At 38.9% G+C, this 18,818-nt stretch overlaps 1 protein-coding gene across 3 annotated transcripts in view; it reads right to left on the bottom strand.

Annotated features, from left to right (window-relative positions):
• The window catches only part of SLC12A1 (solute carrier family 12 member 1), a 78,743-nt gene that overhangs the window by 34,008 nt on the left and 25,917 nt on the right, over positions 1-18,818 (bottom strand). For all 3 annotated transcript variants that reach the window (XM_040968498.1, XM_040968495.1, XM_040968496.1), the window contains exons 9-16: positions 18,553-18,637; positions 15,937-16,088; positions 14,537-14,644; positions 14,097-14,220; positions 12,210-12,311; positions 9,203-9,358; positions 6,600-6,699; positions 5,964-6,075 (exon numbers count right to left, since the gene is read on the bottom strand). In XM_040968498.1, the coding sequence (XP_040824432.1) occupies positions 5,964-6,075; positions 6,600-6,699; positions 9,203-9,358; positions 12,210-12,311; positions 14,097-14,220; positions 14,537-14,644; positions 15,937-16,088; positions 18,553-18,637 (939 nt within the window). The remainder of the gene's footprint in view (positions 1-5,963; positions 6,076-6,599; positions 6,700-9,202; positions 9,359-12,209; positions 12,312-14,096; positions 14,221-14,536; positions 14,645-15,936; positions 16,089-18,552; positions 18,638-18,818) is intronic.

The raw sequence follows: 18,818 nt of genomic DNA, 5'->3' as shown, positions 1-18,818 counted from the left end.
GCTGCCTGCTGGCTTCAGATTGATTGGCTCGTTTAGGGAGTTAACCAGCAAATGGAAGGTACTTTTCCCTACCTGTCCTCTGTAAGTCTGCCTTTCCAATAAAATAAACAAATCTAAAAAAAATTTGTGTAGAACTTCTTATTAAAAGCATTTATGATACCCTTATTGAATGTATTCATATAAAGCTAGACTTCAGTACAAATGTATGAATGACAGAGAAAAATAACCAAGAGGGAAAGCACACTGAAATACAATAACCCAACATTCAAGAATGTCATAGTCACAGAAATGGATTAAAATATTAGAGAGATTACCTGCACTTGAGACCTATGAATACATTAAATTAATACAGGATTTGAACAAAAATTAATATTTTACATATGTTATGACTTGGACATTGACAACTGGGTAAAGAGTTTCTAATTATTTAGTCTGGAGAAGTTGATGTGATAATGCTTCAAATAAATGAATATTCCAAAAAGGAATTTTGCAGAGATCCCAGCATCATTGGGATCAAATAGAAGAATTTGAACCAAGTAAAATGTTCTTTCCAACTTTTGTCTTTTAAAACATGGGAAGTGTTACTGGTCTCTGCTTTCATTGCTGCTTTGGTTCGGAATGTGGAAAGGAGTATGTTTCTCAATGTCATTTAGTCCATATATCATCTCACCAAGTGTCCTGGTGCCCATTCACAGGTCATTTCATTCTTTCTGTCTTTGGTCATGTCACAATTTTATTAACATCATGACATGGGCTCACTGACAGAAAGAGAACCGATGCATCTAAAGAGTATACAATTTTTTGTGGGGGAGAAGTGAACAGTGGAATTAAGAGGAAGACGACAGAAGGAAAAATGAGAACTGTCGTTGTTCCTGGGTTATTTGGGCTTGAACAGCTCTCCAGTTAGGGGATAGTTTTCTGCTCTGAATTTTCTTGAGAAATTCTATAAGAGAATGAGTTTTTTTTTTACTTTGTGGAGATATTAATACATTTTGGAACAAAAGGGACAGAAAAGGCGAAACTTTATTAGGATAGGATTCTACATGAGGAAGCTGACTAAAGATACCATTTTTTAAAAAGATGATTTTAAAAATTGGAAAGGCAGATATACAGAGAAGGAGAGACAGAGAGGAAGATCTTCCATCCAATGATTTATTTCTCAAGCGGCCACAATTGGAACTGAGCTGATCCAAAGCCAGGAACCTCTTCCCGGTCTCCCACACAGGTATAGGGTCCCAAGGCTTTGGGCCGTCCTCAACTGCTTTCCCAGATCACAAGCAGGATGGGAAATGGGGCTGCTGTGGCACAAACTGGTGCCCATATGGGATCCCTGCGCATTCAAGGTGAGGACTTTAACTGCTAGGCTACCGTGTGGGGCCCAAAGTTATTTTTTTCATAATGAAAGAAAGGATAGTTTCAGCTAGTGTGAAATAATGGGAAAAACAGATAACAAAATAGATATGCATTTTTATATGCATGCATGGAATAATTATAATACATAGAGTTTGGATATTAGGGCCCATGGGTTTGCAATGGTCACAAAGGAACTTCACCTTGACCTATATTATTTATTTCATTTAAAAATGAATGGCAATATTGTGACAAATATACAAGCAGCTGTTCATTAGGAGTGGTAGAAGAGGTGTTTCATTCCTTTTCATGTGAACTTGCTCATATTCAACAATATTGATCTACAAAAATGTGCATTTCATGATTCAATCTATTCTTTTTCTTAATGTCTTCAAATTAAAAATAGAAAGTCTTGGACCCGGCGCCGCGGCCTAGTGGCTAAAGTCCTTGCCTTGAACGCACAGGGATCCCATATGGCTGCCAGTTCTAATCCCGGCAGCCCCGCTTCCCATCCAGCTCCCTGCTTGTGGCCTGGGAAAGCAATCGAGGATGGCCCAAAGACTTGGGACCCTGCACCCGCATGGGAGATCTGGAGGAAGTTCCTGGCTCCTGGCTTCAGATTGGCGCAGCCAGCACCGTATGTTGTGGTCACTTGGGGAGTGAATCATCAGACAAAAGATTTTCCTCTCTGTCTCTCCTCCTCTCTCTGTATATCTGACTTTGCAATAAAAATAAATAAAATCTTAAAAAAAACTAGAAAATCTTTTGCAATTTTAAGGCAAACAACAAAATGGGAGAGTGGCATATTTTGGGGAAATAATGATTTTTTAATTCAATCTGCATTATAAATACAAGATCAGTTGAATCACATTTGTTCTTTACAAGTATATCTGTTTTTGTTTTAATAACAATAACAATAAAAATACTTTGCCTGTAAATGCAAACCTGACAATATGGAATGAGGAGCTATTGAAATAGGATTCTTCTCATATGAGAAAGTTAAGTGTGAGCTGACACTGCCACATTTTTAGAACTAAATGTGATAAACCTAGACAGTCAGTGGTATATAAATCGAAACTAAGTTCTCCGCAATTATTGAATTAATTATTTTCCTACCTACTGTGAATTACAAGTGAGAAAACTAATCGATAAAAAAAAGTCAGGGTTTATTTATGTCAATATTTAAGGTGGAACTGGGGAAGGTTACACTTGTAACTCTTAACTCAGTACTTGATTCTCGTGGAACCCACTGACTTGAGTATGCTGGAAGGTCAAGTCCTGGTCCTCTTTTCTTCTCTGATGATGGAAGTGAGATTCAGAAGCACAAAATTACTTAGAGCATCTTAGGATTGAAGTATGTTATTGGTTTACTACGCGGTAGTTCAAAGAACTGAAGACATTTTCAAATCTTACAAAGCTGAATTTCTTAAAGAAGTTCAAATTTGCCTTGGTAAAAGGTGCTTTATCTTAAATATAATGAGAAGGATACAAGCAGAAGAAGGAGGAAGAATTTTGATAAGTTAGGGTAGGTAACTACCCTAAACAGGAGATAAATAGGAGAAATAGGAGACCATTGTGAGTGTGTGGGATGCAACAGAAAGTAGTTTTCTTATTCTCATTTCCATGGCTTCCAACATGGTCACTAACCCTTCAGAACCACAATTGCTGCAATAAAGGGCAGCTGGAGTTAAACGATTTTAGTCTACGCAATGACTTCGAAATGTCCATGTTTTGCTCCTTTCTGGTAGTGTAGCAGCACTCCAACCAAGTATTTGCATAGCTGACGTGTACCAGAGGCAGGGGACACAATGCCTGCAGTGCTGTGGTTGGTGCAGTGGGAGTGCATGGTACACACTGAAGTGCTTTATCATGATTAAGTTGCTAGTTACCTAAAAAGTTCAAAATCCAGTACTGGAACTGCTTTTTCTAAGAGAGGATGCTTTAGTTGAAAGCATTATTTTTCTGGAAAAAAATGGCACATCAAAAATAATGAGAATTCCATTGACAAAGTGAGTAATAATAGCTAACATGAAATGAGCATTTACTATTTAGTAGCCACCAAACTGAGTATTTGGAAATTTATCTTATGTGCTTTTCACAACAACTGTAACATAGGTGCTGTTTTGTTATTCATTTTGTAACTCAAAAAAATTCAAGGCACTAAATGCTGTGCCCAAATAATTCATAGCTAATGGGTAACAAAACAGTGACTCAGAATTTGCTAGGCTCAAAGACCATGAGTTCCAGCTTCCTAGAGTAATAACAAAATTTTCATAGTTGAGGTAGGTATTGTAGCATAGTGGGATAAGCCACTGCATGTGATACCCACATCCCCGATCAAAAGGGTTTGAATCATGGCTGTTCTGCTTCCAGTTCATCTGCCTATGAACTGGAATGGCAGCATGCTGGCCCATCAATTGAGCTCCTGCCACTGACACAGGAGACCCAGATGGAGTATGGGACTCCTGGCATCTTCCTGGCTTGGTCTTAACTGTGTGTATGTTTGGGGAATAGCTAAGTAAAAGTAAGATTTCTGTCTCTATGCTTTTCAAGTAGATAAAATTATTTTTATTAAACGTTCATATAAACGTTTCTGAAAATTGTCATTGTCTTACTGTCATCACTGCTTAACATGTTCCACAGAAAGCTGGCTTTACCATCAGCCACTTGCACTTTGGGGAAAACGTTTCTAGGGAAGTGGTGACTCTCCTACATCGCTTTCCATCTGTTTCTTTGTTAAGATGACTGACAACTGAGCCCACAGTGTAAGAATGCTAACAACATCTGAAACCCCAGTAGCTCACAGAAAGTAATTAACTGATCCAGCAAATGTTTCTGTTCCCGGGAGAACATGGGCATTCAGAAACAAGACTCTTTGGGCTTACATGAGGTGGGCAGTAATGTACACTGCGGTACAACATACATGTCAAACAACCAAGGCCATTGGAAGTAGAGACTTGGGTACCTACTCCAAATGAAATGATGCTACTCTGGCATCACAGCTGTTTATTATAGTTAAACAAAAAAGGGTTAATTACAAGCAATATATATTGTCACCTAGACTCCCCTGCCAATATATGACTGCTTATACTCCAAGCTCATTTCTCCAGTCTTGAAGATATTTTATTGTCTGTTAAACTGAGTTTTCTCTAAATTGCTGAAGAAGAGAAACACCCCAAACTGCTTATTCCATCAAAAGTGCTTTCTATATTATATTGACCAAAATGAAATCCACTAATCTAGGGCACCAAAGTTGATAATGTGAGAAGAGGATGCTTGATGAGATTTTTAAAAATCCTCTGGAGTCACAGTTGGCCATTACTTAACCTGTCAATCTTAAGGATTAAGTAGAATTTCTTCCACTACCTTCCTGGATAATTGCATTGAGTTATATTGTTTGAGTTACTATCATATAAGCATCGAGAAGAGAGAGAATATAACCAACTTGCTTCATATAGCATTTATAATATCAGTTTTAGCCTTAATGACATTGTGGTAAGTTAGCTCCCTGCCTTAAGGCAGAGAAGACTAGCCCCAAGTGTCACACAACTTCCTGACAGCCCTGTTCCAAGGCAAACAGGAAATTTAAATAGTGGTACCTGATGCCAACTAAAAGCCCAGGATAAAGGTCTTTTAAGGGTTTCTTATGCTAGTACTACACAGAGCATTCCCAGGTGACATGAACTGACATAGGGTACATCATGTGATGCGGTGATAATTTAATACTCCTGAATCTCGCTTTCTCAATCAGTACAATGAAATTGGACTTATTTTCCTTTCTTGCTCATCAGGCTGTTGTGTGAACTGAATAAGAAAAACTGTAGGAAAATATTCTGAAGAACATTTAAATATTTTAGTGCTACAGAAATACTTTGACATAAGTATTTTGAGTGGTGTGTGTGCACATGTGTTGATGCGAGTGAGCTATGAGAATACAATGATGGTAGACTAAGATGTAGAACTTACACTTAATATTTTATCCTAATTTTTATGTTTTCTCTCCACTTAAGAAATTGGTTAATAATTGTGCTTAAATTTTTATTACCTACTTGGAATATTTCCTAGAAAAACCAGCAATAAAATAATCTACAACATGCTTTCTGTACACAAGGGAATTCTTTAGAAAGCTTTGGCTTTACCAAAGACATAGAAAAGTAGGTTTAATTCCCTGGATATTTCTAGTGCCATCAAGTTAATCCAAGTATTTAATCTAAGTTCTCTGTGCAATCAGTTAGGTGCCACCACGTCTGCTTTTCTCACTGTTGGCTAATCTGTATTAAAGTGCTCAATCTGGCTCATTCCATCCTCTTCTATTTCTGTGGACAATTAGCCTAATGCCTTCATTTCATTTCTGAGTCAGTTTTCTTTTTCTTGACTCAAAGACCATCTATCAGAAGTATTTATCACTTTTAGTTGGTGTCCTGTGAAATCAGAAGTATGTTTCATCCACTCATTTAAATTCAGGATCGTGGACCCTTGCTAGTCCTTGTAGGAATCAAAGAAGTCAAGCTCTTCTGCCATTTACTTATTTTCCCCATCTACCTTTTCTGCTCACTGCACTGAAGGTGATCAGGAAGTGATAAGGTATTTTCCTTGGATGAAGCGACTCTTACCACAAAGACTTCACAGCAGATGCAGAGGCCGCTGTTCTTGGTAAAGGCATAAGCGATGTCCAAGAGAGCAGGTCTGGTCATGGGTCCACCTGTCAAGACAATGCACTGGGGTCTGGAAGTGGAGAAAAGGTGGATGTGAGAATTCAGCATTGCAAAAATCCTGTGCATCCCCAATTAAACCAATGGAAATGGCAGATACAGAAGACTTTCGCAAGCTTGTGTTTTGAGGTTCCATTCAAAGTAAGATAAAATAAATGAAAAACAAATTATGTCTCCTAAAATCCCAGCAGGCCATAAAGACTTAAAGCTGAGTAGAGATGATTCCATTGATTAATATGTGGGAATTTGGAGACATCTCTCCAAAATCTCATCACTTGGGCCACCTCTCTCTCCAAGAATGGAAGGTAGCACCAGGCACCATGAGGGACTGTGGTTTGGGATGGATGTTAACTCAGAATAAAAGGAGAGAAGCACTCAAGTACAGGAAGTACATTCATGAAAATATACTAGCTTTGTATGACTCCTAATTTTTAGAATATATCTGTAAATCTTATGAATATTCTGGTGCTCTTGTCTCCCACTAAGGAAAGGCACTTCTAATGTACAAAACTAGGGTGCCCAAGAAAACAACTTTACCTGAAGTTTTTCACATGATCTTCCACGGTGGTTAATTCTAGAGCATTGTCTAAAGCACTAACGTAAGAAAGGGCCTGGGTGGAGGAGCCCCAGTTTACATCTGTGGACAAAAAGAAAAAATGGCAGAAAAATCATTGACCCTTTGTTCACATACCGTGAATAATTTTTACAAACCATTTCCTTCTATAATTTTCCTTGATTGTGCCAGCAGTGATGAATGCCCCAATTAAAGAAAATATAATGTAACATATCCTAGAAAGAGCTTTGTGTCCTTCCTTGGACTATGTAGATCCTTGGAAGGGAGACTGCTTTCCAGCTGAGGATTCTTTAAAGGTGCAGTTTATAAGTCCTGCTCAAGAAGCCATAATATAGGCAGCAGATGTGAGAAAATGAGCAGCACCCGAGTTAGGTCTTCACAAACTCTTAAAGCAAAAGGAAAAAAGTTATTTCCCTGTTGACGGTGTAACATTGTCTTTGTATTTTGAATAGTAAACCTGAATAGCTCAGGAATCCTTACAAATGTCTGCAAAGAGGGTAGGAGTTTCCTATCAAGAATATTAGCTCAATTTTTTTTAGAATCTAACCTCCTTAATAAAGGAGGCCAGCACTGTCTTTTTTTTTTCTTTTACAAATTAAAATGTTGAATGCTTCCCCCTCTGAAGCTTCATAAGATGAAGTCCTGAATACGAACACACAGATTCTGAGATGACAGAAAGAACCTGTTCACCCCAGCCTGGCTCTGTAACATCAAGGGAAGAGTTTGGGAACCATTTTGAAAAATAAGGAAAATGAATATTAATGTTGATTGTGAATTATGCACCAGAGACTAAGGTAGTGAAAACTCTTCCATTCGTTTGGATACTTGTATGAATTAAATACATTTTGAAACATACATAATATCATATATGGAATTAACCTCAAATAGAGAGCAAATCCAAATGTAATTCCTTCTGACCTAGGGATATCTTAGACAAAATTCAAAATGCTAAACCATAAGAGAAAAAATTTAGGAACTTTGGTCCTTCAACCAATGGTAAAGAAAATTTGAAGAGAAGCCATAAACCTGGAGAAAACATTTACATAACACACACTACATCCAGAACATATAAAGAACTTGCACCTAAGTGATTTTAAAGAACTGAAAAAAATGAGCAAATAATTAAACACTTGACTAAAGAAGATATACTGATGATAAATAATTACTGGGAAAATGCAAATTAAGCCACAATGAGATGGAGCTACACATCTATTAGAATGATTTTAGAAAAATAACAGTTTTATATGTTGACAAGTCTGGAGTATCTAGCCCTCTAATTTGATGCTGGTAGGAGTTCTAATACTATAATAGAAAGTAATTTGTCGGTTTCCTATAAAGTTATATATATATGTGCATATATATATATATATATACTTGCTCTATAAGCAGAAATCTCACTCTTAGATATTTACACAGAGAAACAAAAGCATAAAATCCTCTATATGGATATTTGCAGTAGCTTTATATGTAATCAGTATAAAGGGGAAATAATCTAAATTTTTATCAACTAGTTTTCTAAAAATAATACTAGTTAACAACACAAAGAAACAAACTGCAGGATACAACATGGATCAATGTAAAAGCATAATACTAAGTGATTGGCAGCACACTAAAAAAACCACTATATATTATATGATTTTATTTATATAATATTGAAAAGTAAACACTATAAATAAAATCCAGAAAAGCAGTTGACACGAGCTGGTGCTGTGGTGTAACTGGTAAAGCTGCACGCTGTGGGGCTGGCATCCCATGTGGGCATTAATTTTGATCCCAGCTGCCTGCAAATGCATTTTGGAAAAGCAGTGGAGGATGGCCCAAGTAACTAGGCTTCTGCACCCATGTGGAAAGCTCCTGGCTCCAATTGTTGAACCAGCCCAGCTCCTGCCATTGCTGCCATCTAGGGAGTAAATTAATAGATAGAAGATCTTTCTCTCTCCCTTACCACAATCTCTTTTCTCCCTGTAAGCTCTTTCAAATAAATAAATATTAAATAAATATATTTTTTTTCAAAAAGAAAGAAAAGCGATTACCAGGGCTAAGCCCAAGGGGAAAAGATGGACTATATAGGGCCTTAGGAGAACTTCTGAAAGTGATGAAAATATTCTGTATCTTGAACATGGTAGTCATTATAGGATTGTTTACATCTGTCAGTGCTGGCATCATGGTTTAGAGGATAAAATCACTGCCTGTCATTGTGGCATCTCTTATGATTGTTGATTCATGTCTCCGCTGCTCTGTTTCTGATCCAGCAACCTGCTGACAGCCAGGGAAAGGCAGCAGAGGATGGTTCAACTGCCTGGGGCCCTGTCATCCACACGGGTGACCTCGATGAAGCTTATGATTCCTGGTTTTGCCCTGGCTCAGCCCTAACCATGATAACCTCTTGGGGAGGGAATCAGTGAATGGAAGATATCTGTTACTCCTTCTGTCTCTGTTAACTCCGACTTTCAAACAAACAAGTAAATTTCTTAAACTGCATATCTGAAAGGAATGAATTTTATTACAAGTATACAATTTTTTTAAAAATCCCACCAAGGGAGTTCCCCCAGAGTCTTTATCTTACCTGGCTTTTTGTAAGTCACATAGACATAGAGGAAGAACTCAATGACATAGGTGATGACAGCTGCCCACCAGTTGATGACAAACATGACTGCACAGCACAGAACAGCTCCAAAAAGAGATACCCACATGTTGTAAACTCCATATGCAGGTCTCCATCCTGTAATAAAAAATATATACTGAAGGAATTCATTCATGCCATTGCATATTTTAACGAAGCAGGCAAAATGTCTTTTCCTGTTTAAAAAAATTAACATTTTAGAGTCATTTTTCCTATCTCTGCTTGGTTCCCTGGTCTATAGTGGCTGTACCAAACAGGATGTTTTAAAACTGTGTGAAGTATAATCAAGCATCTAACACCTCCATGCTCATGACTACTCCAGATCCCTCTATAATTCCTGAATGCCCCCTGATTGGCTCCCCCCACTAGCACACCTTAAAGCATCTGTTTCTTTGCCATTAAGAGTGGAAAAGAGCCAAGAGGGATGCAAATAGTGGGGTGTAGAGGGAGGGAAGAACTTGATGGACCAAGAGGTTGATACAATGAAATTCTTGCTCGAATTGAGAATACAGAGAAGCTATCAAGGGTCAGTCTGTTTGGCTTTTTGGCAGCTCTTCATTACTGCAAGGGGGTAGTGCTTGCTTATTTAGAAATAAATGATCTGGGCCTGGCGCCGTGGCCTAGCGGCTGAAGTCCTCGCCTTGAACGTGCCGGGATCCCATATGGGCGCCGGTTCTTATCCTCGCAGCTCCACTTCCCATCCAGCTCCCTGCTTGTGTCCTGGGAAAGCAGTTGAGGACGGCCCAAAGCTTTGGGACCCTGCACCCACATGGGAGACCCGGAAGAAGTTCCTGGATCCTAGCTTCGGCGCAACTAGCATCGGCCGTTGTGCTCACTTGGGGAGTGAATCATCGAACGGAAGATCTTCCTCTCTGTCTCTCCTCCTCTCTGTATATCTAACTTTCCAATAAATAAATAAAAATCTAAAAAAAAAAAAAAAGAAAGGAAGAAATGATCTATGGGAAAAAAAGAAAAATGTTTCTATCTGAATTCTTCAACTTAGTACATTAATATGACATGCATTAATTTTTCAAGATTTCTGTATGTGTTTGGGCTTTCTGTGTTCTATTAGAACCTGAAAGGAAAGAAGTTGAGAGACAATAGGGTCAGAAAGGGGGAAGTTCTGGTTAGGAGGGCACATTTGTTAAGGACATTTTAAATTGGGAGCTGCGAGTTTGATCTGTGGTAATGCAACAAGATGGAAGAATCCACCATGGAGCGGGGGAGCAGGTTTTGGGGAAGAGAGGGGGGAATCCCAGTGCCTGTAAAACTGTGTCGCATGATGCAATGTAATCAATAAAAAAAAAAAAAATGGGAGTTGCCAAATCACAACAGAATTTTAAGCCTGCAGGAGCAATTTCCTAAATGGCCACAAGATGGAAACAACACTTTGAAAAATTCACAGGAAATACCCTGATTTTTTTTTTTTTCAGTCTGGCTCAGAGAAAAGAGTAAAGAAAGACATTTTCTCAGTTTCATCTATGTAGTTTTGTATTCTGCTCCCTTACCCCCTTCTCTTTCCTTCCCTTCCTTCTTTAACTTTTTCCTGTCTCTATGAGACATTTGTGGGGGGGGGGGATGACATTGGGGAAAAAACATGACATTAAAAGATAAGTTTATTTTGATGTCATACATATATATGTGTGTGTGCATTATATATATATATATATATATTCATGCCTAGGTTTTCTTTTTTTCAGATTTATTCATTTTTATCGGAAAGGCAGATATAGAGACAGAAGGAGAGACAAAGAGAAAGATCTTCTGTTCACTCCCCAAGTGGCCTGCAATGGCCAGAGCTGAGCCAATCCGAAACTAGGAACTAAGAGCCTCTTCTGGGTTCCCCACATAGGTGAAAGGTCCCAGGCTTTGGGCCATCGTTGACTGCTTTCCTAGGCCACAAGCAGGGAGCTGGATGGAAAGTAGAGCAGCTGAAACTCGAACTGGCACCCATAAGGGATCCTGGTGTATGCAGGGCAAGGATTTAACCACTAGGCTATCATGCCAGCCTCCCCCCAGTTTTTTCATTATGTGAATCTTCTATGAACTTTTCAGACTCCTCGGGTTACTTCACTGTTTTTGGAAGTTGCCATAGCATGTGCTGAGTTGCACATCTCTCTGTGTTAATAGGACATAACAGAACAGAAGGGGGATTCTCTGGTTATCTTCTCTAGCTTCATGTTGGCTGGATAGACGACCCCCTGCCATCTGTATTTTTTCTTACTGACAGCAGGTTTTCCCATGGAGGCTGGAGATTATGGAAGACTCTAAAAGAGCACAAATGTGCGCAAATCCCCAACAAGAAGCGTAGTGAAAAACAGTGCGAGGACTGATAATGGCAAGTCTTACTTCAGGCAGAAAACCACAAGAAATTCTATTGGCCAACAGAACCAAAGAAGAGGTGTGTTGATTCGATGGGAGAAGTTTCTTTGGTGTGAAATTTGGAATGACTTTAAGCCGTGGTCCAAGGAGTACACTGATGCGCAGGGCACTAGCGAGATGGGACGCCACATGAATCTGCATTGCCTGCACCCAGCAGGTAATTATGGGAGTTACTCATCCTTCTCTTCTGCACCATGGGCAGGAAGCAAATTGATAGTAAGGAAGTTTCAAATATATACATTTATTCCACTTCTGTGGTCACTTTCACCCTAGAAATAAATAGTGGTGTTTTTCTACCGCTGAAATAAATGTGATTTCTCTTGCAATGAATAATTTATTGCCACAGGAGAAAATTGACTTTACGGTTGGTCAAAAAGGCCATTGCTCAAATGATTCTTTTTCTATTTCAGAAGTCATAGCCCAACTCACCAAAATAAAGTGGATTATACTGCCCACTAGGATATAAGAAAACATGTAAACACAGATTGAACACTTTTCACTGACTTATTTTACTGAGATGAACTCACTGTTTGCTTGTACTTATTTTAGTTTTGAAATGAAAACTTACCTGGAGATTTGGCATAAGAAGCGTGGAAGCAGGAGAAATTAATAAGTGCATACGAGGCCAGGAAAAAGTTGGAGATGATGGGTGCAATGGTGTTCAGCTCCGCTGGAAAAGAGGCAGAATTGAACATGTAGCGATGAGTGATGAGCGCAGGGGCTGAACAGCTGCTCCTGCCTGGAAGCTTGACTTTATTTGGAAATTGAAAACACAGCTAGCATCTGTCAAAGTTTAAGAGAATAGTGATTTTTTTTTTCCTTGGTGGCTGCACATATATATCGTTAGCCAGAGTTTCCATAGGGGAAGAAGCCAGAGAACCCACCGATCGGGACACAGTGAGACCTCTGCCCATAAGGAGCCAAGTGGGCCTGCTTAGAACACACAGTCAGTTGCCCTGTAGTCATTCTGGAGGCATTGTGTTGTTTAGCTGATATGTCTACAATCAGAAGGCTCTGCAGAGTGACAGGGTAGATGGATACCTGTGTACCAGAAACTCCAAATTGGTGATCTCTGCATACGCACACCACATTCACTGACTGAGGATTCCTATTAGTCACTGTTAGTCTATAAAGGATTCTACCTCTCAAGGCTTACAGAAGCACTTTGACCTCAGTAGTGAAATACACAGCATGGTTTAATCCCAGCTGGATTGTTTGCTGTGTGATATAGGAACAAATGTAAAGCCATCCTCTCTGGAGGTCAGACATCTGTCAGCTTCACAGTTGCAAATGCAGATGCAGCTGAGTTTAATTCTAGCACATGGATAGCAGACAGGCACAGTTGCCACAAAACTTGTGCAGGGAGTTAATGTGTGCCATTTTATGAACTATTTATTAACAGAAAAGACTTGCAGACTCATTTCTTCTTGGACACACCCACAGGATGGCCTTGGCAGTCGGTGGTCTTGGTGTGCCAGAATCTATGCCATTTTAAAAGACTGATTTTTAAAGACAGAATTTGATCTAGCAAAAAATTTAAATTTGGCGTGTTGAGTCACCTAATTTGAGGCTTTAAATTATGCAGTTGGGAACCTCTATATGAATTTACTTTTTTAAAAAAAAAAAAAAAGAAAATCTAAGACACAGAGAAAGCTATATATTCCCCTTTTCAACCTTGCAGAACTCTTAGGAGAATTCAGGAATCACAGTCAGTCAATTCCTACGATTAGTACATCCTATGGATAACACTAAAGTTGAAAACCCTCGCTGGGTTGGCACTGCGATGTTGGGGAAGGCTCTCCACATCTTGGTTTTGCCTCTTTTCCTCTGATGTGCTTATCAGGAAAGGAGAGACTTTCCTCAGGGAAAAGTGAGGAACATGCAGACTAAAGGTGATGCGTGTGTCTCTGCAATATTATCTAGTTTCTATATTGCTTGGGGAGAGAAAGCCAAGAATATTGTTTAGGCAGTAACTGGTTCTCCAATGCTTATCTCTGCCAGTCTTCTAAAGAGCTTGTAGAATGCAGATTTCTTCTCTTGGATATTCTAACTCAGCAATGAAAACATCTGCACTTTCACAACCATAAAGATAGTCACTATGTCACATTTTTAGAAATACTAACACAGGTAATTCAGTTTTGCTGTTAGGCCAATGATCATGGCAGCGGAAGGAGGTTCTGGGATTACCCAGGGTTAGGCAGGTTAGAGAAAAAAATCAGTTGTGCTTGGTTGGATGGATTTCCAACACTAAGATCCAAAGAACAAATTAAAGTTCAAAGTGCACCCCTCCAAGGCCTTTTTCACATAAGGATTTCTCAGTTCCCTCTTTAGCAAATTCCAATATTCCCAAATGGGATATTGAACATGCCGTAGGCAATTTGTCAAAAGAAAAAAGGAAAGCCCTATGAAAACTCAGAATGTTTTGGCTATCAGTAAGAACAAGAAAACTACAAACCAATGAGAATAAATGCCATGGCTATAACGAAAGTGAGAAGATATCCTCTCAGGGGCTCGTTGTTTTTCCCATATCCCTTTGCAAAGAACTGCAGGGCTTTGTAGATGTTGTCCTTGCAGAGCGCCTAATGGGAAAGAAGACGAGAAATTTGTCATTTATATCTATGCACAGTCATTTTCTCTAGGTGTTTCAAACAAGAAAACTTTAGGAAAGATTAAGCGATACACAATATGAGGCCTAAGTTAACACTGCCATTTATCATTCTCTGTGTTATTTGAATCGATCTTGACTATGGCAGACATAGCACTTGAGCCAGATGCAAACATTAACAGCATCAGAAAATGATGGAAAATGACTGCTGGCATGAATGAGCATTTCAGCTTCATCCCCATTCGGTGGGAACAGCAGTGTGGCAGAGTGCTGGTCTGTGCCTGTATTACCTGGAAGACTTTGGGTGCGCTGACCAGGGAGGCCAGGGCAGAGGAGAGTGTTGCAGAAAAGATTCCGGCAGTGATGAGAGGGCCAAACCCTGACACCATGCTCATGACCTGGAAGAGAGAAGTCCTGGTGAAAAGTGACCCATTCCATAAGCAGTTGAAAATAAAAAACAGCACTTTATGCACATGCTTCCTTTTTCACTTCCTGTGATTTGGGGTCTCTTCTATAATCAAATTGCTTTTCTATCTCTTGGGGTAGGGGATGTAGATTGAGAGATTCTAAACCCTAGTTCATTTTCCAAATGCCTGTAACTGCTGGAACTCAAACTGAAATCAGGAGCCTGGAGTTCCATCAGGGTCTCCCATGTGGAAGGCGGGGACCCAAACGCTTCTCCCAGAGTGGGTGTTAGCAGGGAGGTAGATCAGAAGCAGAGGAACCAGGACTTGAACCCTTTGCTGGATGTTAGGTACATGTGTCCCAAGCAGCAACGTAAGCTGCTGCCCAATCTTTTTGTTACTTATTAAATGCTAAATTCTCATTACAGTAGATCCAGAAGATAGTAGAAAGAATAACAAGAAAAAGGTTTGAAGGATTTGACATTTCCCCCTTCTTTTTGCTGTAGTTGTGTGTTGCTTTGATGATGAGACAGCCATGCTTTAGTAAGGCTTGGGAGGGGCTCAGCTGTTTACAAGTCTTTCAAGAGGCATTAGCCTTTGTTCTTGCTGCACATGAAGACCTTTCAAATCTATGTTTTTTCTTTGCTCATTAAACGTAATTTTAGATCTGAGACATGATGAAAAATCTATCAATTTAATTCCTATTTTGGAATAATGACTTCAGTCAAATTAATTTTTCTTTGTTGGTTGTTAAGACAGATGAATGAAGCCTTCATGACAAATTTACTTCTCTTTCTGTTCACCAGGCACACGGACAAATTAATATATTTCTAGTCCTCTAGTTTTCTCAACTTCCCTGGTTCCTTCTCCTTCATTTACCTTTATTTTCTGTGATTCAGTTTCCCTCCTGATTTTGTCTTCCAAGGTATGCCCGGGCCACCCCACAGGATTTTTCTAAGATGAAACCCACTCAGTGCTATTTATGCTGTTCTTTTCACCGTGAAATTTTGCAAGACACATACTCCCAAGCAGAGATCTCTCTTCCTTGTTGATGCGGTTCTTATTACTGCCTGTTCCCTCCTGTCACCCCCTGCTCATAGCAAATGGAACAACAGGATTTGCTCACTTGTGTGATCCTTGTATAATTTTTCATCTCCCTTACAAATTGTTCCTTGCTGAATGCAAATCAATCAATGGACAACTCAGTTACAGATTCAGGAATCTTAGTGTAGATGATGTTCTGAAAATGAAAAATCACTGGAATAAATCTTGTTTTCAATCCTAACCTGGAAATTGTTCATCAGCCCATATTGACATGGCTCATGTCGGCATCTGGAGAAGTCGTAGCCTAACCCGCAGGCTGCTGACCCATTGCAGTTCATCCCAGAAATGATGGTGTCATTCATGCTCCCTGTGGCATCTCTGACCACACACGCTCCTGTGGGAACAACCACGTTTGTCATTTCTTTACCAAGATTCTGTACCCTTTGGTCTCTCTACTGAAAAACATACTTAGTTGACATGGAATCTCCTCTGTTCATGGTCAGTGCTTCCTGGAGCTTCTGGGTCCTGGGAACACACCCTCTCAGTCCAAGGCTGCTCCTGGACTGCCTTAGGTGGCTTAGGTCCTACATCTCACTTGCTGCTATAAGAAAACTTGAGGGATGAGATTCTGTCCTTACTCTCTGATCTGTCAAGGTGTATGACAGGGTCATATTTAATACAGGTCGTTTTCATGGAAAGTCCATTTCATGAAAAAACATATGAATTAAAGTTTTGATGCAATGTATCTTTTTATTCCATCTGTCCATGAACCTTTTGAAGAACCTTTGTGCTTATGTATACTCAGTTCATATTCCTGGCTTAGGGCTACTTGATTGTTTCTCCAGTAGAATGATCCCTCTCTTCATCTGGGAGAGAATTAGGGGAAATAAATACAGAATTCCAATAATTGAGAGAATGAAGTCCTTGCTTTCAACAAACAATAATCCTTGCTTAATTTTTAAAACAGTTTCCATGTTGTATACAAAAAAATGGAGGAATAAAACATTAAGATATCATAGGTAATGCTAATATTAATCAAATATCTATTTCAAGTTACCCATTCCATTATCTTCACACATTTCAGTACATCTGTTATTGTTTATTATAAATATTCTAAGATGAAAATCTTTATGCATAAAATTTTCTCCTGTATTTGAAAATATTTCTCTGGGATACATTCTCAGATCTGGAATTATAAACACTTTAAAGACACTTGATATCTTATTCACTAACTTCTCTTAAAAACTTTTCTAAATGTAATCTCTGCTAATTACATTTTTGATAAGATTATGGAAAAGTATAACTACACAAGTGAAATATAATCACATGTAACTTTTTGAACTGCATAAAAGACAAACTAAATGCTAACCAGTAAAATTACTCGTTTTACTTTGACATCTCCTCCCTGGGGCAGATTCTTATTTCTTGCTAATCATCTCAAGGAAGTTCCCAATGATAGGAACTTACGAAAACCTTTAGTCTTGGCCATGGAATTCACATTGTTTGAACCTGAGGAAGATTTCAAAATCATAGAATCTTCAAGTTCAAAGAGCCAATATAATAATCAGTATAGGAATCCTTTTTCTCATATCTCCGAGAGATGACCTGATAGTTTGCTTAAACACTTGAACTTATGGATGTTGTTCTCATATCCCTGAAATTATGAATTGTTGGTCACTAAGCAAAACTGTCCATTTCAGATTTTACCTCTGTGCTGGCCATTCCTGTCCTATTCACTTTCTGTATCATATACCTACACAAGATTTCTACATTTATGCGTATATAAAGACAAAATTTTCAATCGTGAAGGTAGGTAGACAAAAAGCAGATGAACCTGAAATTGCATCTGTAATGTTACTCCTTTCTTCATTTTAACTTTGTGAAAATGAAAACCATTTGGGAAATTTAACTTCAGGTGATTTCAGTGTCAGAAAAATGTACTCATTTACTTTGGACAAAATCTCTTTATGTGTAACTAAATTTAGAAATGACACAATACATTTGACAAGTTTATACAATGTTCTCAAATAAGACACAATGAGAAAGGCAAAAATCTAAGTACTTTTCCTAGTCACCTTACCATAAGCCAGAAATCACTGGAATGTGCCCTTTGGTAAAATGGCCATCCAGGCTTCTTTTGGGCTCTAAGCTGCTGTTGTCTTCCCCGTTGTACCCAGAAAAATGGGGAAACCTGATTTCTTCCTCTCCTGTATAAATAAGAGGCAGTCCACAGTGGAGCCAAAGTCAGCCTAAGGCACACCAAGAGAAAACACGTATTTTCTGCTAAGTAAGAAGTGTGAGGGCTGGTAACCCAAACTGCCAGCAGCTGGAATGTGTGCTGATTTCCTGCCAGTTGGTAAAGTGACATTTCTAGCTGAGGGACAACAACGCAAGGATGAAATATAACTATACATTCCATATCTTTCCTGTCTTGCTAAGGTTGATTTTGGTTTTGGTTTTGAAGTTTGGTTTTGTTTAGGTTTTTGCTTCTGTTCTCTGTCAGTTAATTACCTGCTTTCCACGGCAAGGAAGTTGTGCTCTGTAAGTGGCAGCTCCCTTACCAATGGAATTGCCATTTAGATAAACAAAATGGGAACCCTGTTTGTGTCCTGGTAGAAGTACATTCTGATTAGTCCTGCTTTAATACTGAATCTGAAATGTCTGCATTCAAATTCCTGCATTTTATTAATAACTTCATTCAAATTCCTGAACCATCAAAATCATTGAGGCATCACAAGTGGAATTAAAAGTGTTGGTTTAAAGATATTCTTTGTAATTCACTGAAATGACAATATATTTGAAGAGCATCCCAACCTTTTGTAATTCTGACATTCTGGCACCAGAGGCATACTACTTACCTACACAAATAGCAACAGCTATGTAGGCAATAGTGGTGATGAAAATGGCCAGCATAGTTCCTCTGGGGATGGCATCTTGGGGGTCCTTTAAAAATAATACAAAGACAGAGTTAGGACAGGATAAATCATTTTGTTATTTTTGTATTTTCTGAATTTTTTGGCTCCCCTCCTTGAGTAGTTAGGTTTTCTTAAGAATAGATCAGGCAAAGTGGCAAGCTTGATTTCTTTTTAGATAAACACAAGTTGATCAGAATGAGTAAAGAAAT

Source organism: Ochotona curzoniae, unplaced genomic scaffold, assembly GCF_017591425.1.
Source record: "Ochotona curzoniae isolate NIBS_2020 unplaced genomic scaffold, NIBS_Ocur_1.0 scaffold_4701, whole genome shotgun sequence".
NCBI lineage: Eukaryota > Metazoa > Chordata > Mammalia > Lagomorpha > Ochotonidae > Ochotona > Ochotona curzoniae.
This window is presented reverse-complemented; position numbering and strand designations above follow the sequence as displayed.